Here is a 15695-nt window from a genome sequence, read left to right on the forward strand (position 1 = left end):
GCCCGGCCCGGCGCGGAGGCGGAGCGCGGCGGGGAGCGCGGCTCCGCCGCCACCTGCAGGCACCGCCCGGTATCGCCCCGGTGCCCGCCCCCGGACCCCCCCGCACACCCACGGCCCCCCCCCCCCCCCCCCCCCCCGCCCCTCGCGGGGGTCTTTTATTGAAAACCACGGCAGTTCGGGCAAAAACCACGACGAAAACGGGACCGGTTTGAGCGCTGCGATGCTTTATTGGAAGGGCGCAGGCAGGGCCGCAGGCAGGGCCGCCGCTGCCCGCTCTACTTGACCTTCTTCTTGGGGCGCAGGTTGTTGGTGTGGCCACACTTCTTCTTGCGGCAGTTGACGGCGCGGGGGTGCAGGCGGGCGTAGCACCTGGGGAGGGGGGAAAGCACGGCGGGGGGGACGTCACCAGGGCCCCCCGTTCCCTGGGGACATCACCAGAGCCCCCCTTCCTTGGGGACAGGGACGGGGAGGAGGGTCCCCGCCCCCCGGGGGGTAGCGGGGACGTACTTGCGGCAGATCATTTTGTCGCAGTTGTACTTCTGGGCGAGCTGGCGGAGGGAGGGCTCGATGATGCCGCCCCGCAGGCGCAGCACCAGGTGCAGGGTGGACTCTGAAAGGAGAGGTGGGTGTCAGGGCGGGGCCGGGCGTGCAGCCGGTACCCCTCCCCACAAAAATAACCCCCCCAAAGGGCCCGGGATGCGGCGGGCTGCTGGGGTACCCTTCTGGATGTTGTAGTCGGCGAGGGTGCGGCCGTCCTCCAGCTGCTTGCCCGCGAAGATCAGCCGCTGCTGGTCGGGGGGGATGCCTGCGGGAGAGAAGCCGTGATGGCGGAGGGCGGCGAGGGCGGCAGGGGAGGCCCCGCCACTCCCCCGGTACCTTCTTTATCCTGGATCTTGGCCTTGACGTTCTCGATCGTGTCGTTGGGTTCCACCTCGAGGGTGATGGTTTTACCTGTCAGCGTCTTCACGAAGATCTGCATCTTGGCAACCGGTCGCGTCTGCGGAGAGCGGCGGTCGCGGTCACCCCCGGCCGGACCCTCAGGAAAGGCCCCGGTGTCCGGTACCCGCTCCCCGCCGCCATGCCCGTCCCCAGCCGGGACGCGGCCCCTCCCCTCCCCTTTCCCGCGATCCCGATCCCAATCCCGCTCCCGCGATCCCCATCGCGATCCCGCTCCCGCGATCCCCCGATCCCGCAGAGCGCGCGCACCCGCCGCCTCGCTGCTGAGAAAAGGGGCGGCCGGAAGCGGAAGTCGCCCGCGGCTGCGTCACAACCGGTAACGTCATCGCCCTGCCCCTTTCTCTATCGAGTCGCAGTGCGCAGGCGCCAGCGGTCTTCGCCTGCTACCGGTACCAGAGGCCGGGCCCTGTCAAGGCCTCGCCCGGTCCCGGTCCCGTGGGGTCGGTTTGGGCCCGGTCGGGCCCAAACCGACCCCGCGGGCCCGGACCCGGGCCCAAACCGACCCCGCGGCCTCACCCCCACACCCCCCCTCAGCCCCGGGCCCCCACGAAGAGCCCAGGCCGGTTCCCCCGGAGACCGTGAGGAGCCAGGCGGGAAAGAGGCCGATGCGAGCCTGCCTGTGCGGCCACAGAGAGCCCGTGTGAGGGGCGGAGGTGCCTCAGCGCAGGAGAGAACCAAAGGGAAACCCGGCTCGGGCTCTTCCCGCCGTCGGGAAACGCAGCGGCCATAGGGAGACAGCCGGCATGAGTCCGTCAGCAGCACGGACAGACCCGCAGGAAAGCCGGAGTGCTGGTGGGCACGCACACCTGAGCCTCAGAGACAATGTTCCTTAAGGAAAAAAAAAAAAAAAACCACAAACCACCCATGCCCCAAACCGGCTCTTCCGCGCTGTCGTGGTTCACTCTATCCCAGCCGGAACCAGGACACGTGCCAAAATCTGTGTCAACGGTGGGGTTTTGCTGCTCTCCTGACCGCGCGAATGAGAAAGCACAAGAGGCATTTCAAACCCATGTTTTACTTATTTACCCTGAAGTGAGTCGCGGGGTTTACACTACGGTGGCAGTTTAGAGGCAGAAGGGCACCCTTCTTCGCTCGGCCATCGCTTCTCTCAGCCTTCGCTTCCCTCTTCCCGAAAAAAAGAAACACACAAATATAAATACAAGGTAGAAAGTTCTCCGGGGGTGGGCGGCAGCGGCGCAGGACCTGCACACCTAGTCCAGGTCGTTGGCCATGTCTTCATCTGTGAGACTCTGTCCATTCATGGCCGGTAAATCGTACTGGCCTTGGGATAAATCCTCAAAATCCTGACTCATGGTGGGAGAGATGATGTCAGGGCTGGTGTCGCAGGACTCTGTGCTCTGCTCTGAGGTAGCGATGGTGGTTGTCGTGCTTTTTGGGACGGGGTCAAAGTCATCGTCGTCTTCTAGGATGGGAGATTCATGGATGTCTGGAAGGAAAGACGCAAATGTTAGCTTTGCCGCTGCAGCCACGCGAGGCAAAGCGCTGCTGGTGCGACACCAGGTATGAGGGACGCCCCAGCAGAGCGAGTTGCTAATTTCAAATTCTAAATTTTGTCTGCTTGTAGCAGTAGTCAATTAAAAAAAAAACCCAAAACAATGCCACGTAAATCAGCAGCTGTTTGTAACTTCTTGCAACTGCGTTTAATATAATCAAGAAGCTTTCCAAGCTTTTAGCACAGCTGGCACACGCCTGGACATCTCGCCGGCTTCTCCCGAGTGCCGCCTCACGCGTTCTTAGGAAAAGGAATTCTTTCGCACGGGAAGAAAACTGACGGAAAATCCGTGTGTGGGAAGGAATCACTCACTGCTGAAAGCCTCCGGGTACTGCTTCGCCAGCTTCCCTTTCAGCGTCCTAGGGGAGGAGAGAGCGAACAAAGTTCACGGGGAGGCCGATGGATCCAGAGCCGAGCTGCCCAGCCGGCTCCCTCCACTCTCCGGCGTTTACAGATGACGTAAACGAATCCCAGGGGGTTCCTCGGGCTGAGGTGCTCCCCACCTCTCGGCACATCAGGCATTTCTCCGAGCCCCGCGTTTCGTAACCGTCCCGCTGCCCCAAGGGAGCACAGGCCATCCCAGCTGGGGCAGAATTGAGGAATCCTAAAGCTCCGGCCTCCACGGCTCCACTCCCGCCACCTCCACGTATCGCTCAGCCACACGTTTTCCCCTCTCCAACTATTTCTACTTCCAAAACCGCCCCGAGCTCCTACTCGTGTCCTGCTTTAACACCCCTGGGGCCCACCTAGACCTTGAGGAGCCACCCCGTGCTCGCTGTGCCGCCTCCCTCCCCGCCAGCGGTGACGTTCCCATCCCCGTTGCCCACCGGATCCTCCGGAAGATGCTGTCCAGGTCCTTCTTCATTTCCACCAGTGTCTTGGTGTGGTGGAGAAAACGCTCGTTCATCTGCTGCATGCGGACACTGGAGAGGTTGTTGAAGTTGAGCAACATCTCGTTGGTCTTCTCGAATCGATCCAACCTGCGCCGGGGGAAGCAGACGGAGCTCGGCAAAGATCCCGGGAGGCTCCCGGTGCCGGTACCGGGGTCCCCGCAGGCCGGTTTCCCCGGGACTCACATGTTTTTCTGGGCCAGGATGATGGCGTTGACGTCCTCAGCGTTGACCATGCCCAGCACGCGCCCGCAGAACACCTGCGAGGCCGTGGGCTCCATCGCGGCCTGCGGGACCGCGGGGGGCGGCTCAGCCGGGGGGCGGGAGCCTCCCGCGCCCCCAGGATTGGTAACGGAGACCCCCTCCCCCGCGTCCCCGGTACCGGGGCCCCCTCCGGCCTGCCGTGCCGCCGGTACCGGAGCTACCCCGCCCCCCTCCCGGCCGCCGCCTCCGATCCCGGGGCGGCCCCACACGCACCCGACGCCGGTAACGGGGTCCCCCTGCCCGCCCGCCGCCTCCCGGCCCCGGTAGCGCCCGCTCCCCCCCGCCCCGGGACCCGGCTCCCTCGGGGGGTCGCGGGTCTGGGCCCCTCCTGGTGCCCCCGGAGCCTCCCGCCGACAGCGCCCGCGCACCTGGGGGAGCCGGTCCCGCCGCTTCACATGACGGGAGCGGCAGCGGCGCCTCGCTTCCGGGTGCGGGGTCACGCCGGACGCGACCCCGTGACGTCAGCGCGCCCGTGCGTCACGGCGCCGAGCCGGAAGTAGTGGCGGCTGGCGGAGGGGAGAGGGGCGGGAGCCCCCCCCGGGCGTCACGGGGCCGCCCCGGTACCAGTGCTGAGACCCCCCCCGCACCGCACCCCGGGCACACATGATCCCCCCCCCCGAGCCATGGCCCACCGGCGGGCACCCCCTGCCCCGCGGAGCGGGTGCTGCGTGGCGGCCCCTTTAAGGCAGCGCCGAGCCCCGTCCGGCGCCTCGCTGACGAGCGTTCTCACCACCCAATGGCGTCAGCGCGGTGGGCGGTGCCGGCCCAATAGGAGCGGCGGGGCGGGGCCTGTGGGCCACGGGTTCGCGGACCAGGTGGGAGCGGCGGGGGGCGCGCGGCGGCGGCGGGGCCGTTGCTAGGGGGAGGCCCGGCGCGCGACGCGTGACGTGGGGCCCCGCGGGCGGGGGGCAGGCGCGGGGCGGCCGGTACCGGTACCGGGCCGGGGCCGCGTCTCTGCCCCCGGGGCCTGTTCCCCGCCCCCCCCCTCCCCGGGCCCGGCGGGGTCTCCCCTGCCCGAGCCGCGCATCCCCCCCGGGGGGCCCCGGTGCTGCCCGGGCTGGCGGCCGCGTCCCCCCCGGGGTAAGCGCGGCCCCGACCCCCGTTCTCTCTCCACCCCCCCCCCCCCCCCCGCCCCAACCCCGTCCAGGTTGCTCCGCCGCGATGGCCTCCAACGGGGAGGAACCGAGGAGCGGCTCCCCGGGCCGGGCAGGCACCGGCTCCGGTACCGAGCCGTCGCCGACGGCCGACGCCGCTCAGCTGGACACGGCGGAGGATTTCGAGGTCCTGGAAGAGGAGGAGGAGGGTGATGAGGAGGACCTGAGCGAGCTGCCCCCGCTGGAGGACGTGGGCAGGCCGCCGGCCCCGCCGCGGGAGGACGCCCAGCCCGTGGAGCAGGGCCGGGGGGATGCGGCTGAGGATCCCCAGGAGTGGCTCGACGTTTTGGGTAAGAGCCCAGGCCGCAGGGCGCTCGGCTTGTGGGGCCACTCGGGCTTCCCCGTGGCTCCGCTGGTGCTCCCCGTGCTATGAAGCCAGCCAGGAGTCACAGCAGGAGCAAGGATTTTCCCCCCCTGGCCGTGGGCTGACGCGCCTCCGGCTTCCCCTCGCCCAGGGAGCGGCTTGCTCAAGAAGAAGACGCTGGTGCCAGGCCAGGGGGTGGACACCCGTCCCCGCAAGGGCCAGGACGTGACCGTCCGCCTGAAGGCCACGCTGGAGGATGGCAGTGTGGTGGAGGAGAACCCTGCCCTCACCTTCACACTGGGGGACTGCGATGTCTTGCAGGTCAGGGCTGGGAGAAAGCTTGCCCGGCTTTGTTGCTGCCTTACTTTTGCCCTGTGGGGCAGGACCTCACTTTGAGGGGCACGGGGAGGGTTTGGGGTTGGTGACATCCCTGTTTGTGGGTTGGAAGCAGCCCCTCTGCCCTCACTTATGATCCTTCCACCACGATGTTCTTCCCTGTAGGCTCTGGACCTGTGCGTGCAGCTCCTGGAAATGGGGGAGACGGCTTTGATCATGTCAGATGCAAAGTACTGCTACGGCGCTCAGGGCAGGTGAGCGGGGAGGGCGCGGGGTGGAGCAGGATGGCCCCAAACAGGGCTGTGAAAGCTGTCCCCTGTGCTCCCGCTGACAGCCCAGCCAACAAGCCCAGCGTCCATGGACAGGGAAACCCTGCTCGCTTGCCACGTGCAGGGGACGTCAGCGTGTCCCACCTGGGGGGAGCGATCTGCGTCGCTCCCTGTCCCGGGGAGCTTCCGTGGCTCTGATTTCTGGGCCGCAGTGCTAAATCTGCGTGGCCCAGTGCCCGGTGGAACTGGCAGAGGTGGCAACAGTACCACAGCTTTGTGCCCCTCTTTACACAGGAGCCCTGATGTCCCACCCAACGCGGCCCTCACCCTGGAGGTGGAGCTGCTGGCGGCTCGGGATGCGCCGGACTTGGAGCTGCTCAGTGGGAAGGAGAAGATAGAGCTGGCCAACCGCAAGCGGGAGCGCGGCAACTTCTTCTACCAGCAGGCAGATTACGTGCTGGCCATCAACTCGTACGACATTGCCCTCAAGGTCATCGGCTCCAGCTCGAAAGGTACCTGCGAGCACCCCAGGCGAGGGCTGCCTGGGCTCCCTTCCCCCTGTAACCTGGCTCTGGGGTCTTTGCAGTTGACTTCAGCCCAGACGAGGAGGCTGAGCTGCTGGACGTGAAGGTGAAATGTCTCAACAACCTGGCAGCTTCTCAGCTGAAATTGGACCATTACGAGGCGGCCCTCAAGTCCTGTAACCTCGTCCTGGAGCACCAGCCAGGGAACATCAAGGCTCTCTTCCGAAAGGGCAAGGTGAGGCCGGGCACACGGCAGGCGTTGCTGTTCCTTCTCCGCGGCATGGCCGGGCCCAGGAATGGCAGACAGAGTGTGACTGAGCGTGGCTCAATCCATATCCCGCCTTCCAGGTCCTGGCTCAGCAGGGCGAATACAGAGAGGCCATCCCCATCTTAAAGGCGGCGTTGAAGCTGGAGCCTTCAAACAAGGTAAGCTGCTGTGCGTGCCACCAGCGATCCTGCTGAGCTGGGTGTCTGCAAGATGCTCTCCTCTTGTCTGTGTCCCTGCAAACCTCAGCATTCCTTGTGGAAGGCTGAAGCCCTCCTGTAGCTGTTCCCAGCTTCCTCCACAAAGGGAGGCTGGAATATATCCCCCGGGGCCTGGGCAGCCATGGGGTGATGCACCCCGTGGTGCAACACCTGAGCTCAGCTGGGCTGGTGGGTCCCTTATCTCTGTGTTGCGAGATTCCCTCTTTGCCCTTTGGTCCTTGCGGTGGCAGGACTCCCTGCCAGCCCGTCCTGGCTTCAGCGATCCTGCGTGTACGGGGTCCTGGCTGCTCCGGCTTCTCTGGGTGGCTCCAGCGGCTCGTGCCACAGCTGCAGGGAGTGGAGCAGAGCCGAGTCCCCGCAGACTCGCTCAGCAGCCCGGAGCGTGATTCACTGGGCGGCGGGAGCAGCCCAGACCTCGGTCCAGCGCCCAGGCCAGGGCAAGCTCTGGGTCAGGAATTTCCTGTCGGTTAATGATCAGCTGCAGGACTGGAGCCTCGAGAGAAATCAAAAACCAGCACCAGGAAATGGCCCCAGCAGGAGCGAGCTGGGATGAGCTGGGGGAGAGGCAGGGGAGGTGCTGCCTGCATGGGGTTGAGGTGGGGGGCTTGGTTCTACGGGTGGGCTTTAGTCCTGGGCTGGGTCTGTCGTTTTATCCGCCTCTTTCCTGGGTGTTCCATCAGACCGTCACGATTCACGTCGTGTTCCCCGGTGCCTGAAGGTCACCGGTAGGATGGGGCACTGTGAAAGCAGGTGCTCGGTGGCCCCACAGCTCGTGGTCAGAGATCACCCATGGGAGGGGAGGAGCAGGATCTCAAACCCTTCGCTTCCCGACGAGGTTAGGGTGGGCGGCCGTGGCAGAGGTGCGTGAGCAGCACAAGCGACGCAGGCAGCACTGGGAGCAGCTCCCCCCGCGTGTCTCCAGCACGTCGCTGTTGGCAGGGCGGCTGCTTGCCAGCCCATTCGAATGAAGCTTTTAATTGGAAAGGGGTGAAAAATCAAAATGCTCGGCAGTGACGTTACCAGTGAAACCACAAGTACAGCAAATTACTGGCCTCTCCGGCTGACTGCCGGGACTCCCAGGGAAGTGGCGGTGCCGCTCCAGACGGCAGCGTTAAACACGCGTCAGTGAGTCACGGGCTACAGCTACCGGTGGTGAAAACAGACTCGAGAAATGCTCGGCTCCACCTGCCTCGCATGAGGAAACCTGGTTCTCTGGGCCTGTTGGCACCTTTCAGCTCTTACAGACCATCAGCCGCTGGGCTCCTTTCTCCTCACCCCTTGCAAATGCCCGTGCTGGGAGCAGGAGATGCCGACGTTTGTCCTACACCAACGTGCCGGCCCCAGTGAGCTCAGGGGTGCCTGTAGGCACTTTGCTGCTTTGCATCCTCCGGACGTCCAAAGTTTCACGTTCAAGGCAGCAGTGCCACAAGCGTGGCGTGGTCTGGTGAAGTCCAGGCCAGTCTCTGGGCGAGCTGGTGTGGGTCCCCGGCGTGGGTCCCCGGCATGGGTGCCAGTGTTTCGGGGAGGCGTCGGAGCCGCCGGGAGCGTGGCGTCCCCAGTAGAGGGCACAGCACGGCCGTGGCCCGCAGCACCCTTCCTGCCACTGTGGGCTCGGGGAATGGCTGCCTGTGCTGGGCTCGGCTCACCGTCGCTTCTTGCTGCTTTTTGGGAGCCTGCGAGCTCCACGCAGAGCGCAGAGCTTTCTCCCACAGCGCTCCCTCCAGCCCCAGCCATCACACAGCCGGGCAGGTACCGGCATGCTCCCGGGTCTTGCTGCAATCCCACTTCAGACCAGGCTGGGTTTAAGCCTGGTCTGCTTCCAGACAGAAAAGTGGGAGAGCTTGGGCATGTGTGTCCCCAAGGCGGAAACTTTTCTGTCTTGATTAAGGGAGAAAATCCTTTTCCCCATGTCTGGCATCAGCCTTAGGCTCTGCTCCCCGCTGCCAGGTGTGGGTTGGGTGGCCGGGAGGGACAGCGGGGCACTCGGACCCGCAGGGCACCCAGCCTGGGTGTCCGATGCTGGGCTCCTGCAGCCCCTCAGTGCAGGGGACCGGGGCAGGATCAGGCCATCAGCCACCCCTGGCTGTTTCTGAGCTGTTCCACGAAGCTCTTGCGTGGCCCCGGGGTGATTGGACCCGCTGTCGGTGGCACTGAGGTCCCTGTCCCCTCCCCTGCGCCGCGGGGATGGTGCAGGGACGATAACCACAGCGCTGCGCTCTCCTCCCCAGACCATCCATGCTGAGCTCTCCAAGCTGGTGAAGAAGCACGCGGACCAGAAGAACATGGAGACGGAGATGTACAGGAAGATGCTTGGGAATCCCAGCGCTGCTGGCACCCCGGGGAAGTGCAAAGACAAGCTGCCCTGGGTAAGGGCGGGTGCTGACCTTCCGGGGGGTGGCAGAGCGGGTGGGGGTCACCCCTGGGGGGGGAGCGCTGGGCTGGGCACAGGGGATGCGTTCATGTCCCCCAGGTCCCTGGGGATCGACACAGTCCTGCTCCCAGGCACGGGGGATGCTGACGTGACCCACGGGTTGGGCTGTCAGGGCAGCGAGCCTGCCGGGAGCTGGGGGCCCGTGCTCCGGCAGCCTTGCTGGGAAAACGCCGATAGCTGCGGCTGTGTTCCTGGCTCTGTCCGACGGGTCCCGGCGATGCCAGCTGGAGGGTCCAGACTTTGCTCCCAGCTGGCTGCGCCAGTGGAAAGCACTGTCAGCTGGGCTGCCGGCAGCACACGCTGTCCCCGCGGACGTGCCGGCCACGTGCTGGGCAGAGCCAACGCAGCACTTGCCTTTTTGGGCTGCGTTATCTCGGATGCGCGTTGGGAGGTCGGTGCTGCCCCGCAGCCCCGTGCCAGCACGGGCAGGGCTGCACGTCCCCGCTGCTGGCGGGGCTCGCCGCACGCTGCATTCATCCCGTCACCTCGCCGGTCTCTCTTCCTTAGTCCATCCCCTGGAAGTGGCTCTTCGGTGCGACAGCCATCGCGCTCGGCGGCGTGGCCTTGTCCGTGGTCATCGCGGCGAGGAACTAAGGATGGCGGCGGGGCGGCCTTGCGGCACAGGACCTGCGCTGGGACGTGCCTCTCTCCTGCCAAGGGGCTTCCTCGGGGCTCCGCCGACCCCTCCCCACGGACTCGCAGTTGCAGAAATACGGATGCTTTCTCTGCCGGAGGTGCCAGATCCCCCTCCCGACGTCCCCCCCGTATCCCTCCCGGCGCAGGCGGCGCGCAGCTGCGGGGACAGAGCTGCGGGCAGAGCAGAGACCCCCGAGCACCCTCCTGGGCCGTGGGGGCTCAGCCCCCCGTCCCGAGTGTGTTGGGGGGAGCAGGAGCTCCTGCACCCCGGTACACCGCGGCCGTCCCCAGCCCGGTGAGCCCCAGCGGGTGCCGTGGTCCTGCCGACACAGCAGGACGGGCACGGGGCAGGAACGTGTGGGTATGAACGGGCACGGTGGTTGCCGCAGGAAGGGAAGCAGTGCATGTGCAGCGACGTTCCCTGCATCCCGGGGGGCTGCCAGCGGCTCAGCCCTCCTGCAGACGCCCGCTCCCCTCCTCGGCACTTCCCCAGAGCGTGCAATGTCCAAAGGAAGCCAAAGAAACCTGCGGCGGGAGGGGAGCGCCGGAGATCTCCTCTCCGGGCTGTCTCTTGTAGGTCCAGGCTCTCGGGGGTCCCTCTTTGTCCTGCAGCTCTCTCCGGCCCCGGGGGCCAGCCCAGGGCCCGCCGCTGCCCCGCTCAGCTCTGCTCACGGGGAGGGGGTTGTAGCACTGTCCTCCCACCCCAAACCGACTGTGAACTTCCCAAATAAAGGACAATTCCTTCACGCCCGGGGCCTCTTCATTGCCAGCGAGGGCTCGGAGGTGAGGGGCGATGCTCCTCCTGGCTGTCCCCCCTCTTGCCGTGCGCCCGTGGCTGCAGCGGGGACCGGCTGCTGAATTTGGGGGGCAAAGGGGGAAATTTTTTTACGGACTCTGCACAGCTCTGCCGCAAGCTGTGGCAGGAGGGAAGCAACCTCTGCGGCAAGGGCTGCTCCGCGGCCGGGGTCGCTCGGCTCCGGAGGGGCCCGGGGAGCCGGGAGCTGCACCCCGGGCCCTGCCGGGGGCGGGGGGAACCGGGGCCCTGCCCGGGGGGCGATGCCCCGGGGGAGGCCTGGGCCTGCAGGCCCTGCCTGGAGGGGGGGGCACCCCGCAGCCTGCAGGCCCTGCCTGGGGGGGAGGCCCGGGCCCCCCAGGCCCTGCCCGGGGAACGGGGGCTGCCTGCCCGCCGCCGCCTCCCCCGGGGTCCTCCAGCGCTGGAGGGCTGCACCAAACCACCCTCCCCGCCGTGCCCCGCGCGTCTCCTTTGCATATCCCCGCCTCCTCTTCCCTATCTCCCAATCCGGCGCGGCGGCCGGCGGGACTCGGCCAATGAGAGCGCACGCTGCCCACCTCCTCGCCCCAGCAACAGGCGCCCCGGGTGGGCGGGGCTGGAGGCGCGACGGCAGGGCGGCTCATGAATAATGCATGAGGGGGGCGTGGCGGCGGCGGGAGGCCCCGGCGGCCCAGGCGCGGAGGGGGAGACGGTCCCAAGATGGCGGCGCTGCAGGCGGAGCGCGGGTACGGGCTGTCCTGCGGCCGCCTCGGCCGCGGCACCCGCGTCTCCGTCTTCCACGTCAAGCTCACGGAGAGCGCCCTGCGCGCCTTCGAGAGCTACCAGGCCTGTAAGGTAGGGGCGGTGGGCGTGGGGCGGCGGGCACGGCCCCGCGGCGGGCGGGCGGCCGCCACGAGGCCCTGGCCGGAGCCCCGCGGGCGGCACCGGCGGGGTTGGCACCGGCGTCGTTGTGTGTGTGGGGGGGGGTGTGCGGGGAGGCCTCCTCACGGCGTGGGGCGGGGGGGCCCGGTCCTGCCGCTGCCGGCTGTGTGACCGGGGAGGGCGGGGGGGGGCGGACCCCGGCGGATGACCGGGGAAATGGGGTGGGGGTGGGGGTCGCTCGGTGTGAGGCCCCCCCCCGGTGAGGGGCTGAGGAGGAGCGGGGGGCTCCTGCCCCCCCTCCCCTTCTGCGTGAGTGACCGGGGAAACCGGGGGCGGGAGGGCGATCGCGCTGCCGGGTACCTGAGGGAGACCGGAGGGGTCTCGCTGTGCCCGCCCCCCCCCCCCGGTAACGCCCCGGGGTGCCCCGCTCCCGCCCTCCCCGTTGGTGTTTGAGGGGCCCCTGTGGGCCCCCCCGGTGGGTGACCGGGGAGGGGGTCATGATCCTCTGGTAAGTGCCTGGGGGGGACCGGGAGGTGGGGGTGTATCCCCCCGGTAACTGCTGGGGGGACCCCGTGTGTCCCCCCGCCGCTGGGTGACGGTGGGCGCCGGGGTCTCGGTGCCGCCCCCCGGTAGGTGCCGGGCCCGGGGAGGGGGGGGGGGGCTCAGTGTCCCTCCCGGTGGGTGACTGGAAGCTGCCGCCGGTCCCCGGTAAGGGGGGGGGGGGGGGGAGGGACGCCGGTGCCCCCCGCCCCCGGTGAACGTGTGCGAGGGTGCGGCCCCCCCGTGAGCGTGACGTGGGTCTGCAGCCCCGGGGGGGCGGGGGGGCTCCGGCACCCCGGTTTGGGGGGGTCCCTTCCTCCCTGCCACCTCCCGGGCACCCCGCTGGGTGCGTGTCCCCCGGCCCGCTGCCCCCTCCCCCGAGGCGGGTTTGGGCTGGGGCTCTATTTTGAAATTTCCAGATTGTCTTTTCCGAGATATTTCCTTGAAATGCGTCCAGAGAGCTTATTAGTCACGTAAATAAAGAATAATGGCAATACTCGGCATCTGTCGTTAGGCTGGACCGGAGAGGGATTAAAAGCTGTCCTTTTTATTGTAATTTTCTTTTTTTTTTTTTTTTTTTTCCTTTCTGCCTCTGATCCTGCGAAGAGCGTATCTGTCTCCTCACCTTGCCAGGGAGCTGGGGGAAGCTGGGAACCTAACCCGTTTGTCATTAGGACCATCCTGCCTGCCAGCTTCTGTAGGATAAACCATATGTTGTCACAACACTATTTTTAATTTAGGGTGTTGGTTACATCACATCACTGAATTGGGCAATCTCTGTATGAGGACGAGGGTAATTACTGTACCAGGGTTTATCAACTTATATTTTAATGAGTGTTTATCAGCATTATGAGAAGTCAGTAGCAATAAGTGCCTTGGATAGACTTGAGTTACTAGCTGTTTCTCTGAAAAAGAGGGGAAAAAAAAAAGTGCTTTTCTGTATATTAGGAAAGCCTTTTCTTTTGGGGGAGGGAGAGTAGGAAGACTACAGGCAGCTGTGTTAAATATTTTGGGAAGCTATTCTGAGTCCGTGTCACACATGAATAGTGGTGTTTATTTTCTAAATGAAGTCTGGGCTCTAGATTGTTTGGTGGCCAACGGCCACTAATGAACTTTGCTTCCTTCACCGCCACCCAAAAGAGAAATAGTCAAAGGCTACTGGTGATTAAATGGGCAGGAAAGGATAAGGGCAGAAGAGCTCACTTGTTTGTATAGTGAATAACGCAACAATTAGTGGGCTATTAAACACACATGCTCATTCTGCATTTGTTCTATAAACAGTTTCTCCAGCTTGTTGAACGTCTCTGCTTCCTCCGAAACGCTCGGCTATGGTGATGCCAAGAAGCGACTTTATAACACACCTTCGGAGCGTGTGTTTGTCCAGTCTAGGCTCTGATTTAATTTTGGTCTGCAGTAGGTAAATGGAAAAAATTCGCTAAGGCTTCTTCTGCTCGGTTTGGTTTTAAATGTGGTATAACTGACGACAGCGTTGTGTAATATGTATAATGGCCTGGAATCCAATACTGTTGTTTGTGTTACCTGAAGTCCAACACATGTGCAGTCTGACCTGTTCTATGCACTGGGATAGCACGTCGGTGCGATTTCTGCGACAAGTCTCTGTCTCTTTGCCAGAACAGGCAGGGTAATGTCTTCAGTTGCTTGCTTGAGTTTGTTCTTGGTCTAATAATAATGTATTGGGATTACATAATCCAAAAATGATCACCCAGCCGGGCGAGCTGCCATTTGTTTTTAGCGTCCCTTGTGCCAGAGCAGTTGCGTTCTTGGTGTGGAGCTGTACCATGTGTGGATCAGGCAGCAGGACTACGCAGAAACGGTATTTTTCTTCTTGAGTCTTCCCCGCTCGGGTCTCTGCTAAATTGTCTGTGTCCTGGTGAACTAAATGGCTGCGCTTCCGCACATTGATGCCCAACACCGTGTTTCAGCAAGCTGTTGCTGTATCACGGACAGAGAATGCGGAGCAGCTGCTGAAGAGGTCCAGATCATAGGGCTGCCGGCTCCTTGCCGTCCTTAGAAGGATTTCTTTTCTCAGGGGGTTACGCTCACCTGAAAGAAACACGTGTCTTAAAAATAACACCGGCTTCTTAGGGGACAGTTTAAGGTGCCACCCGTCTGCTCCTTGTGAAACTTGCTGCCCCTGAAACTGCTTCCACACAGTTGTGAAACCGTGAGCGCTGACTGCTGAGCTCTGCAGCTGAAGGCTGAGAGGTGGAAAATGTGTCCTAAGTCAATTTATCCACTGATGAAATGGAGCCGGCCCGGTGTGTTAGCCTAAAACAACTCTTGGTTCTCCAAGGAGTCTTAATTCTATATTAGCTTGCAGTTTTCTGCATTCCCTTTGGGGGTGTGCACGGGCTCTGTTTAGGCCCTTCCACCCCCCCCCAAAAAAAGCAGGGCATGACTTTTCCCCATCTCCTCTGGTCTGCCTCCAGCTTTCTTGCTGCCCATGTCGAGGTACAAGGGAACTCCTCGTGCCCATGCCTTATTCTCCTCTTTCATTCTTTATCCTGGACCCCGTCTTTCACACTTGATGACGGGACGTTCACACCTAGGTATGTCCCTGTCCGTGGCATTCATCCTCTGCTTTTCACACCCGTTTTTTTAGCAGCGTTGTGCGGATTTCTAGGTAAGTAGAAATCTTAACGCGCAATTTAAAATGCTACATGGCGCACCCGCACGTAGGTACATCTCTTCACGCTGTTGTGGTCTAGGTACCGATGGCATGTAAACAGGGCTGTTGCTTGGAACCCTTACCTGGGAATTTCCCGACTTTTGCGTATTTATTTAAAAACTCTTTGTGGCTTGAGGGGTGGTACTAGTGAGCTTGAATGATGGATCGCCTTTTGATAACAAACGATGAGACTGCAGCTGCACACCTTTCTCTATTATTTGTAGCTTTTGTTTTGACCTAACCGTAGCTGATGGAGGCCAGGCTCAGCTCAGCTGCCAGCCCTAGTCCTGGCTTGCGTGGGAGCCTCATGATTTTTAGGAGGACGTAAAGAGGATCGTAGCATCCCCGCTTCGGTCAGCGCGCGATGCGGCAGCTGAACGGCGCCTCCTGCTCGCGTTGTACCTCTCTGCCCCTGCTACACGGAGTGTTTTGAACTGAAGCCACCGGTTGATTCACTGGTGAACTTTGGCAGATGCACAAATATTTATTGGGGGCTAAGCTGAGATAACCAAGGCACATTGCCCCTGTGCTCTATGAGCTGAACTGAGTTTTGGAACCGTGGTCAGATAGACATGGCTTCTCAAGTCATCTTCCCGGTGCCTTCCGGGCTCTTCTTAAACCGACTGTGACAGAAGTTATTTCTCAAAGGTTAGAGTTAAACCGACCCCTTGTAGTCACCGCTTATTGAAAGAACTATTTCAGACTTTGCTTTTGCAGGTTGTTATAGATGCCTTCATCTTGCTGTGTTGAAAGCACGAAATACAAAATGAAGGCTCCTGCTGTCATTACAGGGTCTTTAGGGTAATGTGTATTCATGCTGACTTGGGAATTGAAAGCTGCTTGCAGGTGTCAGGAGGAGAAGAACAATCCGGCTTTCGAATCAAAATTCATTGAATTATCTTAAAGCTTTTTGCATCATTCCTCCTTTCCTGTAACCTGTTTTTTTCCTGTCCTATTAATTCACTGATGCTGTAGTCCGTCAAAATTGAAGCTATTACGACATCGGGAACATGAGTTGGTGACATGACTAAATGAATCAGAGCAGGCT

General features: G+C 63.0%; 4 protein-coding genes across 7 annotated transcripts in view; 2 read left to right on the plus strand and 2 right to left on the minus strand.

Moving 5' to 3' along the window:
• Window positions 1–252: 252 nt before the first annotated feature.
• UBA52 (ubiquitin A-52 residue ribosomal protein fusion product 1) lies at window positions 253–2160 on the minus strand. 2 transcript variants are annotated; one of them, XM_075723791.1, is made up of 5 exons: window positions 1984–2160; window positions 877–997; window positions 719–805; window positions 508–610; window positions 253–369 (listed from the first exon to the last, which is right to left on the minus strand). In XM_075723791.1, exons 2-5 carry the CDS (start codon window positions 977–979, stop codon window positions 276–278), a joined length of 387 nt encoding a protein of 128 aa, XP_075579906.1. In that variant the 5' UTR covers window positions 980–997; window positions 1984–2160; the 3' UTR covers window positions 253–275. The 2 variants fall into 2 exon arrangements, with proteins under 2 accessions (XP_075579906.1, XP_075579905.1); XM_075723790.1 differs by lacking the exon at window positions 1984–2160 and adding an exon at window positions 1207–1246.
• Window positions 2044–4017, minus strand: KXD1 (KxDL motif containing 1). The gene is made up of 6 exons (XM_075723789.1): window positions 3993–4017; window positions 3547–3647; window positions 3298–3450; window positions 2783–2829; window positions 2169–2404; window positions 2044–2082 (listed from the first exon to the last, which is right to left on the minus strand). Exons 2-5 carry the CDS (start codon window positions 3639–3641, stop codon window positions 2169–2171), a joined length of 531 nt encoding a protein of 176 aa, XP_075579904.1. The 5' UTR covers window positions 3642–3647; window positions 3993–4017; the 3' UTR covers window positions 2044–2082.
• A 753-nt stretch (window positions 4018–4770) lies between these two features.
• Window positions 4771–10020, plus strand: FKBP8 (FKBP prolyl isomerase 8). The gene is made up of 8 exons (XM_075723788.1): window positions 4771–5068; window positions 5234–5403; window positions 5584–5672; window positions 5982–6199; window positions 6274–6446; window positions 6560–6637; window positions 8926–9063; window positions 9636–10020. Exons 1-8 carry the CDS (start codon window positions 4786–4788, stop codon window positions 9720–9722), a joined length of 1236 nt encoding a protein of 411 aa, XP_075579903.1. The 5' UTR covers window positions 4771–4785; the 3' UTR covers window positions 9723–10020.
• A 1236-nt stretch (window positions 10021–11256) lies between these two features.
• ELL (elongation factor for RNA polymerase II) overlaps window positions 11257–15695 on the plus strand; it is a 54043-nt gene continuing 49604 nt past the window's right edge. For all 3 annotated transcript variants that reach the window (XR_012831780.1, XM_075723784.1, XM_075723785.1), the window contains exon 1: window positions 11257–11391. Coding sequence is in view for 2 of the 3 variants with exons in the window: in XM_075723784.1 (XP_075579899.1) it covers window positions 11257–11391 (135 nt within the window). In the remaining variant the exon portion in view is untranslated. The remainder of the gene's footprint in view (window positions 11392–15695) is intronic.

This window comes from Pelecanus crispus, chromosome 20 (assembly GCF_030463565.1).
Source record: "Pelecanus crispus isolate bPelCri1 chromosome 20, bPelCri1.pri, whole genome shotgun sequence".
NCBI classification, from domain to species: domain Eukaryota; kingdom Metazoa; phylum Chordata; class Aves; order Pelecaniformes; family Pelecanidae; genus Pelecanus; species Pelecanus crispus.

Coding starts and splice junctions, on each gene's coding strand:
- UBA52 (XM_075723791.1), bottom strand. CDS start 979: ATGCAGATCTTCGTGAAGACGCTGACAGGTAAAACCATCACCCTCGAG. Junction 611..718: donor CGACTACAACATCCAGAAGG/GTACCCCAGCAG, acceptor CTCTCCTTTCAG/AGTCCACCCTGCACCTGGTG. Junction 370..507: donor GACAAAATGATCTGCCGCAA/GTACGTCCCCGC, acceptor CCCCCTCCCCAG/GTGCTACGCCCGCCTGCACC.
- KXD1 (XM_075723789.1), bottom strand. CDS start 3,641: ATGGAGCCCACGGCCTCGCAGGTGTTCTGCGGGCGCGTGCTGGGCATG. Junction 3,451..3,546: donor ATCCTGGCCCAGAAAAACAT/GTGAGTCCCGGG, acceptor CCCCCGGCGCAG/GTTGGATCGATTCGAGAAGA. Junction 2,830..3,297: donor AGCATCTTCCGGAGGATCCG/GTGGGCAACGGG, acceptor CTCCTCCCCTAG/GACGCTGAAAGGGAAGCTGG.
- FKBP8 (XM_075723788.1), top strand. CDS start 4,786: ATGGCCTCCAACGGGGAGGAACCGAGGAGCGGCTCCCCGGGCCGGGCA. Junction 6,638..8,925: donor AGCTGGAGCCTTCAAACAAG/GTAAGCTGCTGT, acceptor TCTCCTCCCCAG/ACCATCCATGCTGAGCTCTC. Junction 9,064..9,635: donor GCAAAGACAAGCTGCCCTGG/GTAAGGGCGGGT, acceptor TCTCTTCCTTAG/TCCATCCCCTGGAAGTGGCT.